Source organism: Hippocampus bargibanti, linkage group LG02 (genome assembly GCF_051943395.1).
Source record: "Hippocampus bargibanti isolate YZ-2025 linkage group LG02, ASM5194339v1, whole genome shotgun sequence".
Classification (NCBI taxonomy): domain Eukaryota; kingdom Metazoa; phylum Chordata; class Actinopteri; order Syngnathiformes; family Syngnathidae; genus Hippocampus; species Hippocampus bargibanti.
The window spans coordinates 7,630,518-7,650,731 of record NC_142735.1 but is presented as its reverse complement, the minus strand read 5'-3'; the positions used below and the strand labels follow the sequence as shown (position 1 = coordinate 7,650,731).

Here is a 20,214-nt window from a genome sequence, read left to right as displayed (position 1 = left end):
GCGGACGTCCCTTTTACTGACGTCACACAGTTTGTCCAATGGTGAATATAACGAGTAGTTTTTGCTGAGATGGATTACAACTAATGTTCTGTTGTAATTTACAACTCGCACATGGTTCAAGGTAATTGGCAAACATCGCCAACAAGATGGAATAATGCCAGTGAGATTAATTTCAGTTCATGCCGGGGTTGTTCTGAAGAAAAGTTACGTATTTCAATGACATACAGATTCTGCGTGGTTAATTAATTTATTTATTTTTATCAAATTTGGATTTTTTTTTTCTCGTAGGCCTTACGTTTCAAAATGCATTTCTGAGTGCTCTCGTCTTAGACTAAAAACAGGGCAGTAACGGGGTGTCTTTACTTTACAAATAATTAATATAACTGGATGAGTGAATGGATACGTATGATAACACATGACTGATATATTTTGTTGCCCCATTGTGTCCGAGCATCGAATATTTGCACCATATTAAGAATTTATTTGAACCCATTCACTTTTATTTTAAAGTGCAATAAGATATGACTTATATGTTTTGTTGCCTTGCCCTCACATTGAATGACAACACTCAGTTTAAAATTTGGATTTAGCTCCTGCCAACTACATTCATAGTCATAGGTTTGAATTTTAATAAAAAAAGCTATTTGGAATCTGATGGAGGATGGAAAATGAATTAAAGCACACATTTGACAAAAACAGCAGAGGCTATATCCAATCATCCATTTCGAATGCTCTCAAGAAGAAGGAAACACTTACACTAAAGACAAAACACATCAATCAGAATTAGTATGAGAATCATATGTATTATCCATGTATGTAGAACACACAAATAATGTGTTTCTGTTACCGTAGTATACGTTACACGAGTGCTGCAATAACAAGCAACTATGATAAACAAAGAATTTCCAGAATGTAAGTCTACCATTGTGTACTGTAGTAGTATCACCCGATGATAGTTGTGTGACATGTGCACGAAGTTTAAGGAAAACGACACCCAAACAACAGTGACTAAAATTAAATAAGCATTTTGAATGCCCTGAAAAAGAAACACTGAATAGGCAGTTTAAGGAAAACAACAGTAATTGATATCAGATACAATTTGAGAGCTGTAAAGAAAACACATGTACATCTATTTAGCACAGGGGTGGGCAAACTGCATCCCGCGGTCCAGATCGCATTGGTCTTTTTAAACCAGTCCGCCAAAGTCTTACTCATCTCATGTTGTAACAAATAGACCTAGCGTCGCATTAGTTTGTATATTTTTTATTTTGTAGTTGTTACATACATGCACTGTGTGCTGCAGTTTTTGTGCCATATATTGTTGCAATTTGTTGTTTATGTTGTCACGCATGGATATTAACATACTTGGACATTCATACAGGACATATGCTGTACCATAGTTGTTTCATTGTTCTCATTAATAAATGAATGTTGACACGAGTGGTTTTGGTCTGTTGATGATTGGTATGGACCGGCGGTGGCTAACCAGTCAGAGAAGAGCCATTTTATTTTTACTATATTACTGCAAAGAGCCACACACCTGCACACACACACACACACACACACACACACGTGACCATGCACGCGTGCATGTAGGCATCTACGACGAGCAACAGCCAGATCACCCGAACATAAAAGAAACCTGAAAAACCCAAACATACAAATCTTTTTTCCCCCATTTCCTACGCCCACCACTCGCAGCTGATTTGGGACCATACATAGGTAACATAGGTAATTCTTCGACTAACTTAGCGTTCACCACTTAGCACCGATGTTTGCGCATGAGCGGTGATCCAGTCATCTGATCCAGTCTTCTATGTCAATCAACTAGCGTGATTTATGATCTACTGATGTGGTTCATTCTGTGCATTAAGAACCGTCGTTTGAATGGATATGCCACCGCCAAGGCGTTTTTGTGGTTGTGTAAAATCCCGGGAGCCGCATTGAACCAGCCAAAGACCCGCATGCGGCTCGCGAACCACGGGTTGGCCACCCCTGGTATGGACTGTCAGTATATGCAGTTCTCTTATATGTACCGTATCTTGTGCTAACCCGGCTTGCTCGTCAAATTTTAAAAATCAACGTCACCCCTAAGCCAAAAATTCCCCACCCCCGATTTTGCATCTCAAGGAGCAATCCATTAATCAGCGCATACAATACAACCACGAATTTCAAAATATTTTCTAATACTACCAGCCTACAATTAGACATAAAACTTTTAATTACAGAAATACTTAAAAATACCGCTGGATGGCAATGTATCTCTGCAAATTCTCCAAAAATGCGTTTTACCTGATTTCAATTATACAGTATTTCAGTTTGATTTTCTTTCTGATAGTCTAAAACGAAAGTCCAAAACTTGCGTTTACAGTTAGTAAAGGTTATATGTTGTAAATAGTTTGACATGTAACAAATCCATTCACTTTACAGTACATGTATTCCCTTTGAAGTTTGCCGTATACATACACATTACCCTTTCTCCATCAGTCATATGACTTCTTTTACAAAAGCTCCATCACATATTTGAGGCCCATTTGGATTGTTTTTGATGAGCCAGTCAGCCAGCCAAACCTTTTGAGGGATGCAAAGATTTTAGTAAGCCAGTGACAAAGACTTTATTGGTGATTAATGAATTGGTTATCGTAACATTAAAATAAAATTGACTACTTACACATGGGTTGAGTGGCTTATATTTGCAGAGCTCAGCAAGTCCGTGTAGCAAAGTTTCATTCACGTATCGGCTCAGATATTCTTCAGTTTCTTCTCTTGTGGGAAAGGCCTCAATAATAGCTGTATATTTTGAACACAATTATAAATACAGTACAATGAATTGTGTGTGTATACGAGTGTGCATGCGTCCACCTTACTGTTGGGGAACATGAATTTGATCTCTTGGGTAGCAGCCTGAATTGACACACTGCCATGGAGAGCGTTCTGAAGTTCAGACGTGCCGTATTTTGCTCGAAGCCTTGAGCGAAAACCAAAATACACGTTCATAAGAAAAATCAACAGGCACTCTAGATGTAAGCATATGACAGATGGGGATTGAATTAGGAGTGAGGAAAAAAAGAGAAAAGAAACAATTGGTTTTGCGCTGATATTTCATAGAGGTGAACGTAAACTTTTTTCAATTGATACAAAAGTTCCAGTTCTCTCATGGACCATATTTCCGCCGTAATGTGAGAACGTACGTAGAAAACGTCTGAGGGCTTTCAATTTAGCTCCAGATAAATTGGCGCAAAACAAGTGCTGCATAAATTGGCTGGTTAAAAAAATATATTGAAATACTGTACTGCAGCTCACCATTGTGTTTGACTTTTTGTGACCTTCGTGGGTCCAATGATCGCTTTCCACTGGGCTACTGCATTGTCTCGGGCCAGAGTCAAGGCAACGATGGGACCAGAGCTCATGTAGGCAGTCAAACTGGGAAAATGTCGCTTCCCATAATGTTCTGCATAGAAGTCACTGCAGTGTTCTGCAGTCATCTGCAGTTTCCTCTTCTACCAGAGAATTTTTCGACACATTTGACGTCCAACGGAATATGAAACTCATTAATTGACCGAACATTTAAATTCAACCTACCTGCAAAATAGAAAAGCCTTGCCTCAGAATGACGTCCTCAATCTCCTCACTTTTATTAATAGCATCCGGCTTAATGAGCGCTAAAGTCCTTTCGACGTGAATACGAGGAAAGTCCATTCTCCCGAAATGACGAACTGTGAAGGTCGTTCATGACGTTGCTTGGATACGGTAAACATTGCGCCTCTGAAGGTGCCTGAAAAACATTATCGGCAAACCTAAGCCCCACGACGTCTGATTTTAACATATATAGCACCTCTGAGGTTGTTAAATTAATTTTCTCCAATAGTAAACTGTTGAGGGCTCCGCCTATGAACTAGTTTTCCAATGCAACACCACTGCCACCTAGATAACAGCAGCAAAAACCAAACGACACGATTGCGAATCGCATTCAAATCGAGAAAACATTGCACATCACATAACTAGAAAAAAAATCAACGAGACCATGTTAGAACTACAGTACATTACAAAAACATAACAAAGTTTATCCAACATAAGAAAGACGCCATTAAGATCGGACAATAAACATACGACCTGGATGCACACAAGTGCTACTTTGGTTTATACGTACAATATATCAAATTATGATGAACTGATGTATATTATTTCAGCCAATACATTTTAGAGGATGAATCCCATACACACAAATTCGTCAAAGTCTTTTATTGAAAGCTGTTTTGATGAAAAGTTCTCATCGGGTTCCAATAGTAACCTGCCAGACTCTAATCAGGTTGTCGGTGTAGCCAGCAAACAGGGTCTGTGTACACACGCACAAATAAAAGATAGGAAAGACATGTAAATATGAATCTGAAATGGCACGACGTTGACAAAAAATATCAATAAATAAAATCATTTGGCCCCTCATATTTGCAGGACTGTCATCAATGTACATCAGAATTTGAAGTGAATGGGAATAATCACAGGGGGACTATTACTTTCACACATCTGTATTGAAACAAGCATGTACCTGTCCATCAGCAGACCAGGCCAGAGAGGTGCACTGGGGGGGTTCGGCCTTGCTGTTTGTGCTGATCACCTCTTGTCTCAGCTCATCCACAATAATCTTGCCCTCCAGATCCTGAAAAAAAAAAAAAAAAAAAAAAAAAAAAAAAAAAAAAAAAAAAAAAAATTATGTAGACACAGAGGCTCTTGGGCGAGGAGAAACGGTAAAAAAAAACTACTCAGAAACAGCATCTTTATCATCAAATAATGCAGCTGGCATTGGAAGTTTCATCACCATAACATACACGGCAACTTTAAATACAACCAATATGGCTTTGAGTTAAAAAGTCATTTACCCAGATCTTGATACTGGGACCGGTGGCGGCACACAGCCAGTACCGGTTCGGGCTGAAGCAGAGGGCGTTGATGGTGGCACCGCTGTCAAGGGTGTAGAGGTGCTTGCCCTCGTTCAAGTCCCACAGCATGGCCTGACCATCCTGAAGAACACCGCAGATATGCTCCAGTGTCATTGTATTTGGGCACAATGATCACGTTCATGGGCGCTTAAGACTCAGAAACAGCCTCTTTATCATCAATGATTAAAACAGATGAATTAAGACTTCATCACTGCAAAACTCTGCAAGCCGGACAAAAAAAATAAATAAATAATAAAAATAATTTACCTTTCCACCAGATGCACACAGGGAGCCATCAGGAGAGACTGTCACGGTATTCAGGTAACCAGTATGGCCAATGTGGTTTGTCTTGAGCTTGCAGTTGGTAAGATTCCACACCTTCGGGTGAGGGTGGGGAGATGTTACTAATATAAAGGTCACACAATTTATTTGAAGCTGTGCTGTGTTCATGCCCTCATAATGAAGTGTTTCATCAATGTATGACATTAAGGTAATACATGCAAAAAGAAATAATCACAGGGCAAATGGAAACTGATAAATCTGTTTTTAATCTTTAAGGAACATCATACCTTGACCATCTTGTCCCAGCCACAAGACACAATAATGGGGTTGCTGCTGTTGGGGGAGAAGCGCACACAAGACACCCATTCTGTATGGCCTTCATCCTGAAAGGGGAACAGAATCCACATTGTCTCTGCTAGAAAAAAAAATGTTACGCATACAGTATTGCCATAGTCATCAACAAAGAGCCCATGTTAATTTCGGACCAGGTCAGGAGGGCAGAATATTTTAGAAATTCAATATTCTACCAATTACCTCAATGGATATTGAATATGAGATTGTTTTCCACGATCAAAAAGTATCTACACTTGCAAACATGTGGTCTTATTTTGTCTCCATTTGGGGCTGCTATCCTCACATTATGAGTACCATGACTTTTGATGCATGTGGCTTTATAAGGTGGGACCTGGCCTTATGAGTGACATAGGCCTCAAGTGCAAGTGAGTTGGATGTTCGCACCTGGCTATCGGCCAGTCTGCGTGTTGTATAAACGAGTGCCAGAAACTGGAATAATGCTAATTATGCATTGCTTTCATTAGTTTTCATTCAATAAAGCAGTTCAAAGTGGACTGACTGCTCTTTAATTGAAATGCAATGATCACATTCTGGCCATTCACCTGGATCGTGTACTTGCAGACTCCAAGTGTGTTCCACAGCTTGATGGTTCTGTCCCGAGAGCCTGACACAATTTGGCGGTTATCGGCAGAGAAGGCCACACTCAGGACATCTTTAGTGTGGCCAACAAACTGGCGGGTGGTGTTGCCACTGTGGAGACATTGCACGGGTGTTGACATTGGGGATGTAACAATGCCGTAAAATCTCAAATAAATTGACAGACCAATAGTGGGGTAGGTCAGAAAACTACAAAAATACACTACAGTATAATCAATGGCAACAAACCAATGTTTCCTTTTGAATAAACCTTTTAATAATAATTCCCCCATAAGCATCAGTCTCAACAAGGTGTATAAAAACACATATAAGACTGTTTTTTTATGAGTCTGCAGACTCATAAAAAGCAATATGCAGTGTCTTATATATTCCAGGATTTACCAGTGGTTAACATCTTACTAAATTTGTAACAGATTGTGTAATGAAAGATATCAGGCATATCTTCAAAGTCAATAGAAAGAGTTTTTATCCTGTGTGGGAACGTATGTTGGTTGAAACTAGTTAATCAAAGTTGGACAGCAAAACCCATAATAGGTACGCTACAGTGACCTATATTCCACCCCGATTTTTTCTGTCCAGTGAACCGAGCGCACTCTGTACCCGCAGTCGTATATCTTTGCATTTTTGTGAAGTACGTAATCATTCTTCGTGGGATTTTCCAAGATATGCAGCTTATGATGACGTATTACACGTTTCCCTCCATGGTGGTTCTTGAATTTTCCGAATACGACAATGAGAAACGAGAATAAAAATCGATCGAAGTTTACACTCTTTTTGCTAACACTACACTTTATAAAGGTGAGTAAATTGTATTTTTATAACTCATAGAAGGGGTAGAATATATATTTTTCTCCATAACTGCCAGGTTTCAAGCAAAAAGAAGCATTAGCATATATATTTCTAGAGCTCAATTTTCCTTCCTAGTGTTCAGTGACAGCCATTTTTGATTTCTGACGAAAACCCGCCTGCATTCGATCGTTGATATTTGCCAATATATATTTTGAATGTTTTCTGTTGTTTAGAACTTCAAAAGCTTTCCAATTGTCCCTTACTCGTTAAGATCTGAAAAAAATTAAAAAGTTATATAGTTTAAACTGTAATAAAGAAGTCGGTCAGAGATTTTCATTTGTTAACTGTGTAATTTCAGGCAGAAAATCACCTCATATTTCGAAAATTAAAATTGTCCGTCAATAATCTATACATCATTTCAAATCTATTTAAATGCACTTAGATACGGTGTTAGAAAATGTGTGATTAATTATTATTGAACAATATTGTCACATCCCTACCCATAGAAGTGTTGCTGGTACATTGAGCGGTCGGTACAAACGTATAGTGGAAATAACAGTCATGAATGGGACGAAGGTACGTCCGTTAAGGTATCGTGTCGCAAACCTTTCACCTTTTCCGTACGGCCCGTACTTACGTGCTAAGGTCCCACAGACGGAGGGTGCTATCCCAGGCTCCAGACAGGGCAAACTGCCCGTCGGAGGAGATCACAACATCGCTAACAAAGTGAGAGTGACCCTTCAATGAGCGCTGAGGGATACCGTAGTTTGTTTCATCACGGGTCAGCTTCCACATGATGATGGTTTTGTCTGAAGAAGAAATACAGTTAAGTGTTCAAGTCACGTCGACTTCACTCACACTAGCCTGAAATGCTAACGTCAGAAAAAAAGCGATATCCACTAAGTTCGCGCTACACGTCTAAATTTGGGATTTAAGCGGTTGATTATTCGTGTGCTTGTGGTCGCTTTTGATTTCAAGGACAGTTTCAATAGTATTGTGGGTCATTTGGCACGACGACGGCCAAGTAGTTAGTCGGCGAACTCGAGCGTAGCCATGTTGGCGAAACCTCACCTCGGGAGGCCGACAGAATCATGTCGGGATATTGAGGCGTAGTGGCGATCTGCGTGACCCATCCATTGTGCCCCTTAAGGGTCCCCCTAACTGTCATCTGCTCAGTCATTTTGGCGTCGATCAGCGAAGCCTTCTACGAGGATGGTTTTGGATTTTCAGAGGTCCAAATTTACCCTAGGTCCTCATTCCATCTGGGCAGAGAGGAAAAGGAACTCGAGACCCGGATGTAAAAACTATGAGCGGCGAGAAGACGGCAAAGGATTCTGGGAAATTGTGACGTCAACTATTTGACGAAAAGACAACCCGCAGCAATATATAAGCAGTGTTGTTAACACATACAAACATTTTATACTGAAATGCGGTCTATCGATGTACACTGAAAGAATAAGAATTTCTTCTTAGTTGATAAACTCAGTTGGAAATTGAGCCTGTTTCATTGAATACGTTGCTCTTCTGCCGTACCCTCTGCCATCGAGTGGAAGCGTATTTAAATGTCTAACTGTCGCTGTGCGAAGCTGGCATTGGACAAATACATCATCAATATTCAAAAAAACAAAAACAAAAAAAAAACTAAGAAATTTAGACCAAAGCTTGAAATTCAAGAATTTACTGTGATACACATGATAAACTCGTATGGCACATGGGTGGCAGCACAGTGAGTTCGAATGTTTGATCTAATTACGTCTTCTTCTTTTCCTTTCGGCTTTTCCCTTCAAGGGTTCGCCACAGCAAATCACTGTCCTCCATCTTTAGAGGTTTCATCCGCATGTTTGTTTTGGCCAAGCTTTTACGTCGGATGCCTTTCCTGACACAACCCTCTGTATTTATCCGGGCTTGGGACCGGCACAAATAGACATATGTGTATGTTCTACATTTTCTTCAACTTCCGTTTATAACTGCTGCTGTGAATTGGAAATTTCGCCGTTGTGGGACTAAGAAAGGGTTTCTTGTCTTAATTCTTATTGATGTTTCATATCCACTGGACCAGCCTGGAAATTAATCATGAACTAGTTATATGTAACAAATTATTTTATTATAGATACATGAATAAATGTTTGAATGCTGTTGTGCTGATGACCATTTTGTGTTTGGGAGCCTTTTACTGAGCATCTTAATCTTTATTAAATTCATAGATTTGCTTGTTCTGTAGCCACAAGGGGACACAAGCCAATGTCTTATTGTGCCGGTCCCAAGGCCAGATAAATACAGAGGGTTGTGTCCAGAAGGGCATCCGACGTAAAAGCTTGACCAAAACAAACATGCAAATCACATCTCTGAAGACGGAAGACACTGATTCGCTCTAGCGACCCCTTGAAGGGAAAAGCCGAAAGGAAAAGAAGTTACTTTTTTCCTATTCAATGTGTTATAATATTGCGGTATTTTTCGATGTTAAAAACGCTTATTACAACCCTTAATTGTTACATACTTTAAGGTAGTAGTGTGCCGCAGGATTGATTCAATAAAAGATTGAAAAACACCAGTAATCAGATTGCTCCCTGCACAACAAATTTCTACGGTTGACTTCTAAAAGCATTGATCAATGTAAATTCAAAATTTGGTTGATTGCCAACTGCCAGCACCACTAATAAATAAATGCATTGGTTTCACACCAGCTTTATTTGATATTAAAACAGTGGTCAGTGGTGATGTAACGTCACTTTTCAATTATCAATTTATCCAGACCAAACTGTTGCCCAACATGTTATGGAATGAAATCGATAATCAGTTATACAATGCGGTGACATATGAAAACAGACAGCCCCAATATTCGTTCCAATGAATTTGGAAAATTTAAATCAGGAATAGCTTTCAATGTCCTTGTCATGTTGTAGCCGGAGGGTTTGGCTTCAGACCAAAAAAAACTATTCATGTTCAGTTAATTGAAATTTGAATAATGTATGGACACGGGAAGCATAAGCCCATAATTTATTTCAGTCATGTTAAATTGACCAAGTTATACATTTTGACAATTACAAAAATATCTTAATTCTGTATCGACCAAATAGACAACCAAACATTCACACAAAGTGAAGCTAATACTGTGAAATTATTGTCTACAACACCGAACAAGATATTGTGCTAGTTATTTACTCCATGAAGTTGTAAAACAGATACAACTTGCAAAACAAATTATACTTCATTGTTATTTTTCAGATAAGCACTCAAATTCCAGCCAAATGGCAACACTTCATGCTTTACTGTGACTTTAAACTGGTTTAACATTTGTAATTCTCTCATAATTTATGAATTATATGTGATGTAACAGTAAACTTCATGTACAGACAACCTTTCATAGAACTGCATAAATCAATGTTTATGTACAAGTACATTGAATTGAACAAACAGGTCCTTGTACACATTTTTTGTAGGATCATAATCAAACTTTGGCACACATATCAAGTTTATATTATTTGCATCGGTGGCATTTCAGATTTTGAATATTGATGATGAAAAAAAGGCAAGACAGGATAAGTGGGCCATCTGTACATTTTCTTCAGAGCAAATTGAAGTCAAAGTTAAGTGACATTTAAAATAGTAGACCTATGTCAATTTCCTATTTGCTATATATTACAGCATACAAGGAAATATGACTAAATAGCAATTCTGTATCAGAACCAATTTCCAATGGTTAGGTGGGACAATAAAATGTTGGTTTACCCAATGTTCATAAATTGCTAACGTTTACAAAAAAACTGCAGTTCTGTTGGTATCATCCCTCCTTTATGTACACCTAGCAAAACAATTGTACTGTTTTAATCCCCTATGTTTAAATAATCATGCCACATTTAAAGAACCTTTACAAATACATAAGTCCAGGAAGCTCAATTTTTTCCAGCCCTGTAAATGTCTTGCAAGGACAATGACATGCTAATAACAGTCCTGTGACCTCTTGGACTACTTAGTAAAACCCTTTTGTGGCAGTTGAAACAGCCCACACAAAGGTAGCATTTCCGGCATTCAAAGCCAGTGTAAGATTACGAAAAAAAACTGAATTCCAAACAAAAAAAGGTAGACATTTAACCAAAAAACAAACAACAAAAAACAAAAAAATACAATAATTATAATAATAATTTAGTCAGTCAGTCATCCGTTTGAATGACTAATATAAAACACACACACACACACACACACACACACACACACACACACACACACACACACACACACACACACACACACACACACACACACACACACACACACACACACACACACACACACACACACACACAACATACAAGGAACTCCGAGCAGCAAAAGAGAACAAACATGTTCATCTGGGATTAAATAACCATGGTCAGTCAAACTAAATTACACATGGTAATGGCAGACTTGAAGATAACTAAAGACTCAATTAAAAAAAGAAAAGAAAAATGAAGCCAAATAGCCCCATTGAATGATGCATGTTTTACTATGAATACTGTAACGGCTCCTTGAAATCGGTTAATAAACACGGCAATGCATGGGAATGCAAAATGTAACAAACAGATTTCCATTGCTACTTTTGTAAAAAAAAAAAAAAAACTTTAAAAGAGTGCTGCAAAAGTGATTCCTTCTATTATATTTATCCACAACATTGGTTATGGTTATGCAGTTAATCCGGGAATGTCTTCACTACACTGCCATGTGAGTGACGACTAAAATCATAAAACACTGCAAATCCTTCCCTGTGTGCCAGTGATATCACACCACATCATCAGCAAGACCATCCGGGGGATTGCGGGAGTGGATTTGCTGTTTCCTCCAGGAGAGTTTCAAAATTGTAGGATTTAAGTGTTCAATAAGACACGGAAGCTATGCAGGGTGTGTTCTGCTCCATCAAGGCCATTTTGCCTCCGTGCCCTCTGCCCTTTTTAAGTGTCATTTTTTCCCCAGCAGGCACTCCCGCTCGCCTTCATGGCTGAAGGAGACGCTTGCGTTTAAGCTTCTGCCTTGCCATCTCCTCCTTTCAGAAAACAGAAGACGAGAAGGGTGACACACACACACCCCTACACCGGCCACTATGAAGATCTATTCAAGCATCCATCAAGCCAAATAAGTCAGGCTTTGTTAGTTGCCTTTACACTGCAGTACACTGCACCCAAACTGTCCTTCAAATAATTTTTTGGGGGTCGAAGCATGATGTTTGTTGACTCAACTACATGCATCATCGCTTGAGTTCTTACAATACTGCAGAGTTGTCCATGTTTCAATATATTACATAATAATGTTTATTTAAAAAAATACAAATGGAAAAAATGTTGATAATCAGCTGCAATGTGCACCAAAAAACAATATGTACAGATTCCATGCTTCTGGTTAGTCCTAGCCATCACTGCAAAGGAAGAATAGAGGGGATACAAGATTAGTTGTTTAGTCATCACATTAACATTATGTACGATTTTCATAAAACGTATTGATTCAAATATGCAAATGTTAGAACTACACACACACACACACACACACACACACACACACACACACACACACACACACACACACACACACACACACACACACGCGCACACACACACACACACACACACACACGCGCGCGCGCACACACACACACACACACACGCACACACACTGAATATAATGTATGCATAGAAATTGTTCCCGTGCTAAGCAGTTGACTTGAATGCTTAAATACAAATTCCAATTCCAATGAAGTCGGAAGGTTCTGGAAACTTAATAAACACAGGAAACCCAGGATGCGATGATTTGCAAACTCTTTACAATGCAAATAAATAAATAAATAAATAAATAAATAAATAAATAAATAAATAAATAAATACATGCAAAAGATAAAATGTTCAAACTGATCAACTTTTGTCACTGATTATGAATTCAATGACTGGAATGAATTAAAAAGAAAGCTGGGACAAGGGGATGTTTACCAATGTGGCACATCACTTTTACTTTCAGCAACAATAAGCAAATGGAAAATGAGTGCGCACATTTCCGAAGCTTTGCCAATGGAATACTTTCTCACTCTTGCCTATTGTAAAACTTGAGCCGCTCAACAGTTTGGGGTCTCCATTGTGGTATTTAGTACTTCATGAGGCGACACACATTTTTAATGGGAGGAAAGTCTGGACTGCTGTCTAGTACTGACACTCTTTTACGAGAAACCCATGCTGTGGTAACACATTCAGGATATTCTCACCTTGTGCCAGCAGCCTGGTATTGGCAGCCCATCATGTCCCTGCATAATAACAAAATATATCTTTATTAGCAAGCCATAAAATTCATAATAATAATAATAGGTTTTTACTGCATTATTACAGTGGACAATTCTTTTTGTAACATGCCTGGGATACCCAAATAAAGTTAGTCATAATGCCCCCCACTTTGACTAAGTCTGCGGTTGCAGTTCAAGAAAAACCACAAAATAGAATGCCACCAACAACTATGTTTGATCAGACCCGCTGCTCCCTCTAAGACAGTGGTTCTTAACTTGGGTTCGATTGAACCCTAGGGGTTTGGTGAATCGGTCTCAGGGGTTTGGTGGATCCTCCGCCATGGAGGTCTACCCCTCAGTCTAGACTGCAGTTAGTAGGCACAGTCATTGAAAGAAGGGTTCGATGAATGAGCATATGAAACTGGCAGGGTTCGGTGCCTCCAACAAGATTAAGAACCACTGCTCTAAGCACATGATGGGAGCTGTGGGAGCTCCAATTTGCACAAAAGGGATGTATTGCGATATAATTGAATCAACACATCATGCATGAATTCTGTGACATGTACTTGACATGTGATTGAAATATTTGTCAGAACCACTGAAAATGAGAAAAACATACATGAATAGCCAAAGTATAGAGAGGATGGAAGAGCTGTGATACGGTACCAGAGGACAGAGGGCCACAGGGGCGGAAGGAGGAAGAAGCGGTGGAGGAGAAGAATGTTCTCCTTCCACAGACAGACCTTTTTTCTCATCACAAACCTGTTAGCAAGACTCAATTACACATTTAGAACTCAGATGAAGAAACTTTAAGAAATGAAGAAAAGGAAATAGAGTCATAGCAATACAGAAGAAACACAAATAAGTAAAATCTAAGCGATTTGTTAAGGAGTGGTCGGTAATATGGATTGGAGGTGTCTTACCACAGGACAGGGTTGGTCCAGGCCTGGAGGACCCTGTTCTCCCTTTTGACCCTTCAGTCCTCTCTTTCCGACAGTTCCTCTCTCACCCTGGACAAAGAGGAACCCATTTACATACTCAGGTTCCCTAAAATTAACCAATATGTATTTACACTGCTACATTAACACTAGATTAATCACGTAAACGAACATTGAAATAAAAACAATTCCAAATATTACAATCTTTATTTTAATTGAACCTATCGAAGAGGAACTGTCTCACATTTCCCCTGTTCACCTAGATAAATGAGTTATAAATATTGTAAACAGATCTCACATAATGCACTGTAAATTACAACCACAATGATAAACTACAAAATATGGTCAAATTTGAAACAAATTATTTGTGACAATGTCAACGTATCTTACGAGCCGAGCCATTCAGTTATTGTTTCTGGGTGACATTTGGAATTTTCCAAGCTCACAATAATCATAATAATATTTTGGTTGTAAAAATTCTTTTGGTTATAGATCTTCTACAAAATGGAGTTTTAACAATTAGAGAAATGTCACAAAGACACCTGCTATTATCATTGTTGTTAATTTCTGGCAGTTGTGGCATGTAACCCTTGGGCAGTTGTCTCATACATTGTGAAGATCAACAGGTTTTGCACCATTTCAGTTTAATCAAGCTGTCATTTGATTTCGCAATATTATCCAATATTGACGGGTGTCAATAAAAATGAGCACTGGTCTACGCCATAATAAAATATCTCTGGATGTTTTTTTTTGTGTACCAACCTTATCTCCTCTTTCCCCCCTGTCACCTTTCTCACCCATTAGGCCTGGGAAGCCCTGAAAAAAAAAAAAACGGAAAGGTCAGTGCGCAAGATAATTCAAAACGAGCCAATTACAATTTTAATTGAGACACTCACGTCAAGTCCAGGTTCCCCTGGCCTCCCCTGTGAATAGATTCACACGACAAATGTATCAGAATGAAGTTTTACAATCGATAAATAGATAGTTTTACATGTGGAGGTGATCAGTGGCCTACTTTCTCTCCTTTTGCCCCCGGAAGACCCACCAGACCTGGAGATCCAGGTATACCCTGAAGGCCGACCAATCCCTGTGATTATAGCAAAAAAAGCTCATGGTTATTGTCGCTTCATGTCCGTTTTATTTACAGTACACTTACATCAGCTGGGCGTTACTCACTTTGGGTCCTGGAAGTCCGGTCTCCCCTCTGTCCCCCTTTGTCCCAATTCCTGGCTCTCCCTACAATGCAATACAATAACTTAAGCACCAAACAACACGACTCAGCAGCATCCACTCAATACTTGAGAGGTTGCCCTTCAAACTTACTTTTGGACCGGGCATTCCATGCAGACCCTGAAAAATACTGTATGTCAATCTATGATTCTTGAAATGTCTTCTGCTTCTTGCAATAATGATACGAGCACTCACCATGGATCCAGGTGACCCAGGAACTCCCGGTGGGCCTGGTGGGCCAGGAGGGCCTGGCTGGGAAATCATTTGAACCTAAACAAATAAATGTCAAAGGAGCACTAGGTAAAAATCATTTACAATAGGTTGCAGTTAGTACTAGTCAGCGTTCATGTTTTTGCCTATTCATTCTGTGAATGTAAGTCAATCCCACCATCGCTTGCAAAACACTATCAATTAGTGGCATGTGATTTGTAAAAAATATCTATTTATCATAAATTTATATGCTGTACGGTAATATTTTGACATTTGAGAAAACACCAGCATCACCAAGCATTCACATTCTCAGGAAATTAATTTTATGAGTTGAGTGTCATAAAGAGAAGTTAGTTTAAAAAATGCATGTACGTGTGTGCGTGTGTGTGGGTGTGTGTGTGTTGCCCACTGACCAGGTTGTCGTCCAATCTGCAGTCACCCTTTTCTCCTTTCTGTCCATCCATGCCCTGTGAGACAAAGCTCAAGATGAGCTTGAACCAAAACATCTCTCCTTCCGTATGAACAGTGCAGTGCAAAATGTTGGTGTTGGCTCTCAGTCGTACAGGAGTGGTCCATTGATGAAAAGGTTTTTTCAGCTGTCATTTGTACTTCAGCTGTACATTTGTACTGGGGAGCATCCCCAACCTTAGGGCAGAGGTCTGGCACTGCCACCCCTGTACATTAGGGATATATAAAGGGCCAGAGTTACCAGCACGACTTTAGTTCGCTGACGAAGCTCTTCGGATGAGGAGCGAAACATCCGACACTTTCAAAGAAGTCCAGATGACAGCTGAAGAAACCTTTTCATCAATGCAGTGCAAACTCCAACAAGCACGACTAACACCTTATTTCGTGACTAATTCTCTGACTGCTTGTAAAAATGCATTTGCTGATATAGTCCTTCCATTGCACATCAGTAGAATGTGCGGTTGCCTCGAATGAAGTGACTCGTCAGCGTATTTGCTCACAACTTACCGCAGGCCCAGAAAGGCCCATCTCTCCCTTTTCTCCTCTTTCCCCTTGTGGTCCTGCCTCACCCCCATCACCTTTAGATCCCTGATGAAAAAAAGAGAGTATACAAATTATGAACGATGAACCATCCCAAAAACACAATACATGTATTTCTATACATGTACCTTCTCTCCATCTACCCCAGCTGGACCAGGTAAACCAAGCTCCCCCTGAAATAAAACGGAACCTCTTGATTGATGAATATGACAACCTAAAGTGAAGTCAGCCTCCCGAAGTGTCGTTAATTTTTTTGTTAAACCCAACCAGGGTAAAATTTAGATGTCTGAATTATGATAATGACGCTAATTCCTACATTATTGAAAATACCTTTTCTCCTTGAAGACCTGGTGGGCCAGGTGGTCCAGGCAGTCCCTGGTGAAACAAGCAACCAAAAAAGTTGGGGTGATGCTTTTGACCATTTATTCTTTTTGACCTTTTTCTGCCATGTTCATTTGCTCTCTGTTTTAGGAGTAAAACGGCTAACTGCTGCGGGCACCTACCAAAAACACCAACGCATGTTATGTTTTGTGCTTATGCAAGCGCTGGATCAGGAGTGACAGTCTGTATATGTGGGACGAATACAGGTTTTCTCATGCCAGTGTGTTTGAATTCTGGTTAGGATGCCAAGCTGGAGAGCATCAAGGAGTTGATTTAAACGTTTTTCAATTCTTCATGACGGAATATAATAAAGCAACAGCGATTAGAAACACCCCTCAGTAGAATGCAGTGCTGTTCAATATCCATGCAAACAAACATGTTGGGTTCCTTTTCTTATTCTGCCTTTGTATTGGATCCCTTGTGGATTTTGCACTTTACTTGATTACTTTTCATGCACACTGACACCTTTGGACAACAAGTGGAGCAAGTAAATATTCTTGTAAGTTGCATCAACAAATCACAAGAACCCCCATGAATTATACATTCATCCCACAGCAATTTGTATGCAGCTCCCTTAAATCAGGCTCCAAAAGCTCTTCACGTGCAAGGATCCATAATACTACACTTAATATTTTTCCCTTTGCAGTATTTGGTCTTTTTGAATCAACAACATTGCCTCCCGGAAGTGTGCATGTCATTTAATTTCTAATGTAGTCTATGTATGCCTTTAAAGCCATGGCAACCATTGGTTGTTTGCAACTAAGCATATGATCTGTGCTCATCAAATACATGTAACTGAAAAAGGAAGGTGGCTCATGCAAGTTATTCAAAAGGACTGGTATTCAGTGAATGTAAGAATGACACTTGAACCATGATGGCTCATCACCGTAATACTGAAACCAATGTGATGTATCACACAAATGAGCAATGTGGATTTATACTTCCCTTTTGAGAGACTTCTAATAACATCTCAGGTTCACATGTTTGCAGAGTAATTTAAAACCATAGCATACTGCTTTGATAGAGTTGCACGCCGAGGAGAACCTCGCTTTGTTAGTAGTCGTTTTTAAATTAATTACACATCCCACGGCAGAGATAACCATCTGGTATTAGCGTGGAGCAGAGGGTGCAGTCGAGAGGGACGTGATGTTCTTAGTGAAGCATTCCCTTAAATTGTGCACCAGCTGAGTAATGAAAAGCAGCACAAACACAAAGACACTGTGTTGCTTGATATATCGAGGGATGAGAGGGCATGAAAACACTCAAAACAATGTGACAAAGGCTGTTGATGTTTCTGCATGATTGAGCATGCTTTTTTAAATCTCTGCTTCACAGTTCTCCCCAGATGACCAGAGCAACAAGTTGACAAAAATCTTTTTCAATATGGTGTAATACAGAGTGACATTTCAGACTGTGTTTTGGACTGAAAGTCTGTGTTCAAGCCTGTATATGAGTCTACTGCACAGGTTTTGTGGTGCATCTTTTCCAGCGTGTGTGTTAATCAGTGTTGACAACACCACAGACCATGCAAAAACTGTTGCGGATTACCGAAATACTGATTGTGTTGATGGCCTGCGAAACAAAACAAAAAAATCATGCAGCATGACCATGTTGATTTTTTAAAATTTGTCTTTGACATATACTGATCCCTGCATCTCCCCTCAAAATTGAATACCTGGTAATACAAAGGAACCTCCAGAATTAAAAACACTCCATTCTGGGATGTTATTGTATTCCAAACTGTCCCAGGTTTGAAGCAGATTTTTCCAATAGGGAAAAAAACATACATTGAAAGATGTACGTCTGTGTAAGGCAAGCTCTCAGTCGTACAGGAGTGGTCCATCGATGAAAAGGTTTCTTCAGCCGTCATCTGTACTAAGTACAGATGACGGCTGAAGAAACCTTTTCATCAATTGAAAGATGTATTTTGCATTGTATTAAGTACATTTACTGTTTAGCAGAATGAACCTTAAACTATGAAAACAAATAAATAAGAGATTTTTCAAGTCCCCAGGTTCTTGTTTAATAGTTATGTTTCTCTGATAGAGGTACCACAAAACACAAAAGATGCCTAAAATAGATCACCTAGACCTTTCCTGATATCGTGACATTAAAACAGTTTTAACAACAGAGGACCTTTCCTTAAGAAAACTTTAGAAATACATTTTTCAATAATATTTTGGTTGGCCTCGAAATTCTGTAGCTTTTGGTGTGTATGGTTTTGTTTGTTCTTTTGTATCACAATAGTAATATCATATAATCCAAGATGTCCTCACCTGGAAAGCATCAAGAAGCTTCCCATTGAAGTCAATGATGTCCGAGTGGCCCGCACTGCCCTTTTCACCAGGATAACCCTGAAAAATAGAAACAAAAGAGATATTCAAAACACGGAAGCGCATGTGCGTGTGTGTGCGTGCGCGTTTATATAATGACATAATGGCAGCAACTCCGAAAGTGTAGTACAGCTAGTGGCATGAAGGCTCTCTAGTGGTTGGGAGGTGAAAAATCTTCTGAATTAAATGTTGAAACTGCCATAATTTTAATTAAACAGTTCATGTGTATTCAACTTTTAAGTACAAAACAGTTGCATTCAATCTTTTAGAACTGTTTGATTTGACACATGTAGGTCCAATTCTTACTTAATATGCTGTATTTGTTTTCTCAGTATTTACACGTAGCGTTGATGTTCAAACAGTTCAAAATATTACTTTGGCTTCCAACAATATGAAATATATATATTTTTAGTAATAAAACCAGTGCCATGTCTTTAATGAACACTTAGGTCTTAGGCACACGAAGAGCCAATTATATATTTTTAGGAGATCCGTTGTGTAAAGGTTTTGAGTACCACTGTGTTCCGGCCACTATAGAAATTGTGAGTCCTCCAAGTAGATTGAAGTTAGCAACTTGTATCTAATGCTAAAAGCATTTGGTAAACTGCTTTTGGGTGAAGCACTCACCATGGGACCTTGTGGGCCTTGGACTCCTACATCTCCTTTATCGCCCTGTGTGATATACATTCATTTGGTTTAATGCCGACACAACACACATATTCATAATATTCTATAAAAATAGAATTCTAAAGGATGGTTTGGAATTGACCCTTTGCTATGATGTCTTCTTACCTTTAAACCTGGCAGTCCATCCCTGCCTCTCTCTCCTTTTTCTGCCATTCCGGGCTCACCCTATTTCAATCACACACGCATATGGCAGGTGGAAAGAATGTAATAAAATTCGACAGTATCTCTAGATC

At 39.3% G+C, this 20,214-nt stretch overlaps 3 protein-coding genes across 3 annotated transcripts in view; all 3 read right to left on the bottom strand.

Moving 5' to 3' along the window:
- Window positions 1-1,247: 1,247 nt before the first annotated feature.
- Window positions 1,248-4,089, bottom strand: LOC148901404 (nucleoside diphosphate kinase 5-like). Its single transcript, XM_089023200.1, has 5 exons — window positions 3,583-4,089; window positions 3,304-3,500; window positions 2,868-2,968; window positions 2,672-2,790; window positions 1,248-2,571 (listed from the first exon to the last, which is right to left on the bottom strand). The coding sequence occupies exons 1-5, from the start codon at window positions 3,697-3,699 to the stop codon at window positions 2,488-2,490; spliced, it is 618 nt and encodes a 205-aa protein (XP_088879326.1). The 5' UTR covers window positions 3,700-4,089; the 3' UTR covers window positions 1,248-2,487.
- A 138-nt stretch (window positions 4,090-4,227) lies between these two features.
- rack1 (receptor for activated C kinase 1) lies at window positions 4,228-8,238 on the bottom strand. The gene is made up of 8 exons (XM_089023188.1): window positions 8,031-8,238; window positions 7,597-7,768; window positions 6,116-6,263; window positions 5,507-5,602; window positions 5,205-5,315; window positions 4,878-5,018; window positions 4,547-4,657; window positions 4,228-4,336 (listed from the first exon to the last, which is right to left on the bottom strand). Exons 1-8 carry the CDS (start codon window positions 8,137-8,139, stop codon window positions 4,271-4,273), a joined length of 954 nt encoding a protein of 317 aa, XP_088879314.1. The 5' UTR covers window positions 8,140-8,238; the 3' UTR covers window positions 4,228-4,270.
- A 1,703-nt stretch (window positions 8,239-9,941) lies between these two features.
- Window positions 9,942-20,214, bottom strand: part of LOC148901402 (uncharacterized) — a 31,318-nt gene continuing 21,045 nt past the window's right edge. The window contains exons 12-29 of the mRNA XM_089023179.1: window positions 20,087-20,146; window positions 19,922-19,966; window positions 19,238-19,315; window positions 18,510-18,533; window positions 16,911-16,955; window positions 16,709-16,753; window positions 16,548-16,628; window positions 15,986-16,039; window positions 15,558-15,632; window positions 15,456-15,482; window positions 15,309-15,368; window positions 15,148-15,219; window positions 15,029-15,055; window positions 14,895-14,948; window positions 14,118-14,204; window positions 13,861-13,956; window positions 13,180-13,218; window positions 9,942-11,976 (exon numbers count right to left, since the gene is read on the bottom strand). Coding sequence (XP_088879305.1) covers window positions 11,926-11,976; window positions 13,180-13,218; window positions 13,861-13,956; window positions 14,118-14,204; window positions 14,895-14,948; window positions 15,029-15,055; window positions 15,148-15,219; window positions 15,309-15,368; window positions 15,456-15,482; window positions 15,558-15,632; window positions 15,986-16,039; window positions 16,548-16,628; window positions 16,709-16,753; window positions 16,911-16,955; window positions 18,510-18,533; window positions 19,238-19,315; window positions 19,922-19,966; window positions 20,087-20,146 — 1,020 coding nt within the window. The 3' untranslated portion in view covers window positions 9,942-11,925. The remainder of the gene's footprint in view (window positions 11,977-13,179; window positions 13,219-13,860; window positions 13,957-14,117; window positions 14,205-14,894; window positions 14,949-15,028; window positions 15,056-15,147; window positions 15,220-15,308; window positions 15,369-15,455; window positions 15,483-15,557; window positions 15,633-15,985; window positions 16,040-16,547; window positions 16,629-16,708; window positions 16,754-16,910; window positions 16,956-18,509; window positions 18,534-19,237; window positions 19,316-19,921; window positions 19,967-20,086; window positions 20,147-20,214) is intronic.

What these genes read in the sequence shown, in the direction of transcription:
- LOC148901404 (XM_089023200.1), bottom strand. Translation starts at nt 3,699, where the DNA reads ATGGACTTTCCTCGTATTCACGTCGAAAGGACTTTAGCGCTCATTAAG. An exon ending in CAAATTCATGTTCCCCAACA is followed by an intron (nt 2,791 to 2,867) that starts GTAAGGTGGACG and finishes CAAAATATACAG; the next exon opens with CTATTATTGAGGCCTTTCCC. An exon ending in ATAAGCCACTCAACCCATGT is followed by an intron (nt 2,572 to 2,671) that starts GTAAGTAGTCAA and finishes ATCCCTCAAAAG; the next exon opens with GTTTGGCTGGCTGACTGGCT.
- rack1 (XM_089023188.1), bottom strand. Translation starts at nt 8,139, where the DNA reads ATGACTGAGCAGATGACAGTTAGGGGGACCCTTAAGGGGCACAATGGA. An exon ending in TCTGCAAGTACACGATCCAG is followed by an intron (nt 5,603 to 6,115) that starts GTGAATGGCCAG and finishes TTCCCCTTTCAG; the next exon opens with GATGAAGGCCATACAGAATG. An exon ending in CCTGGTCTGCTGATGGACAG is followed by an intron (nt 4,337 to 4,546) that starts GTACATGCTTGT and finishes GTGTGTACACAG; the next exon opens with ACCCTGTTTGCTGGCTACAC.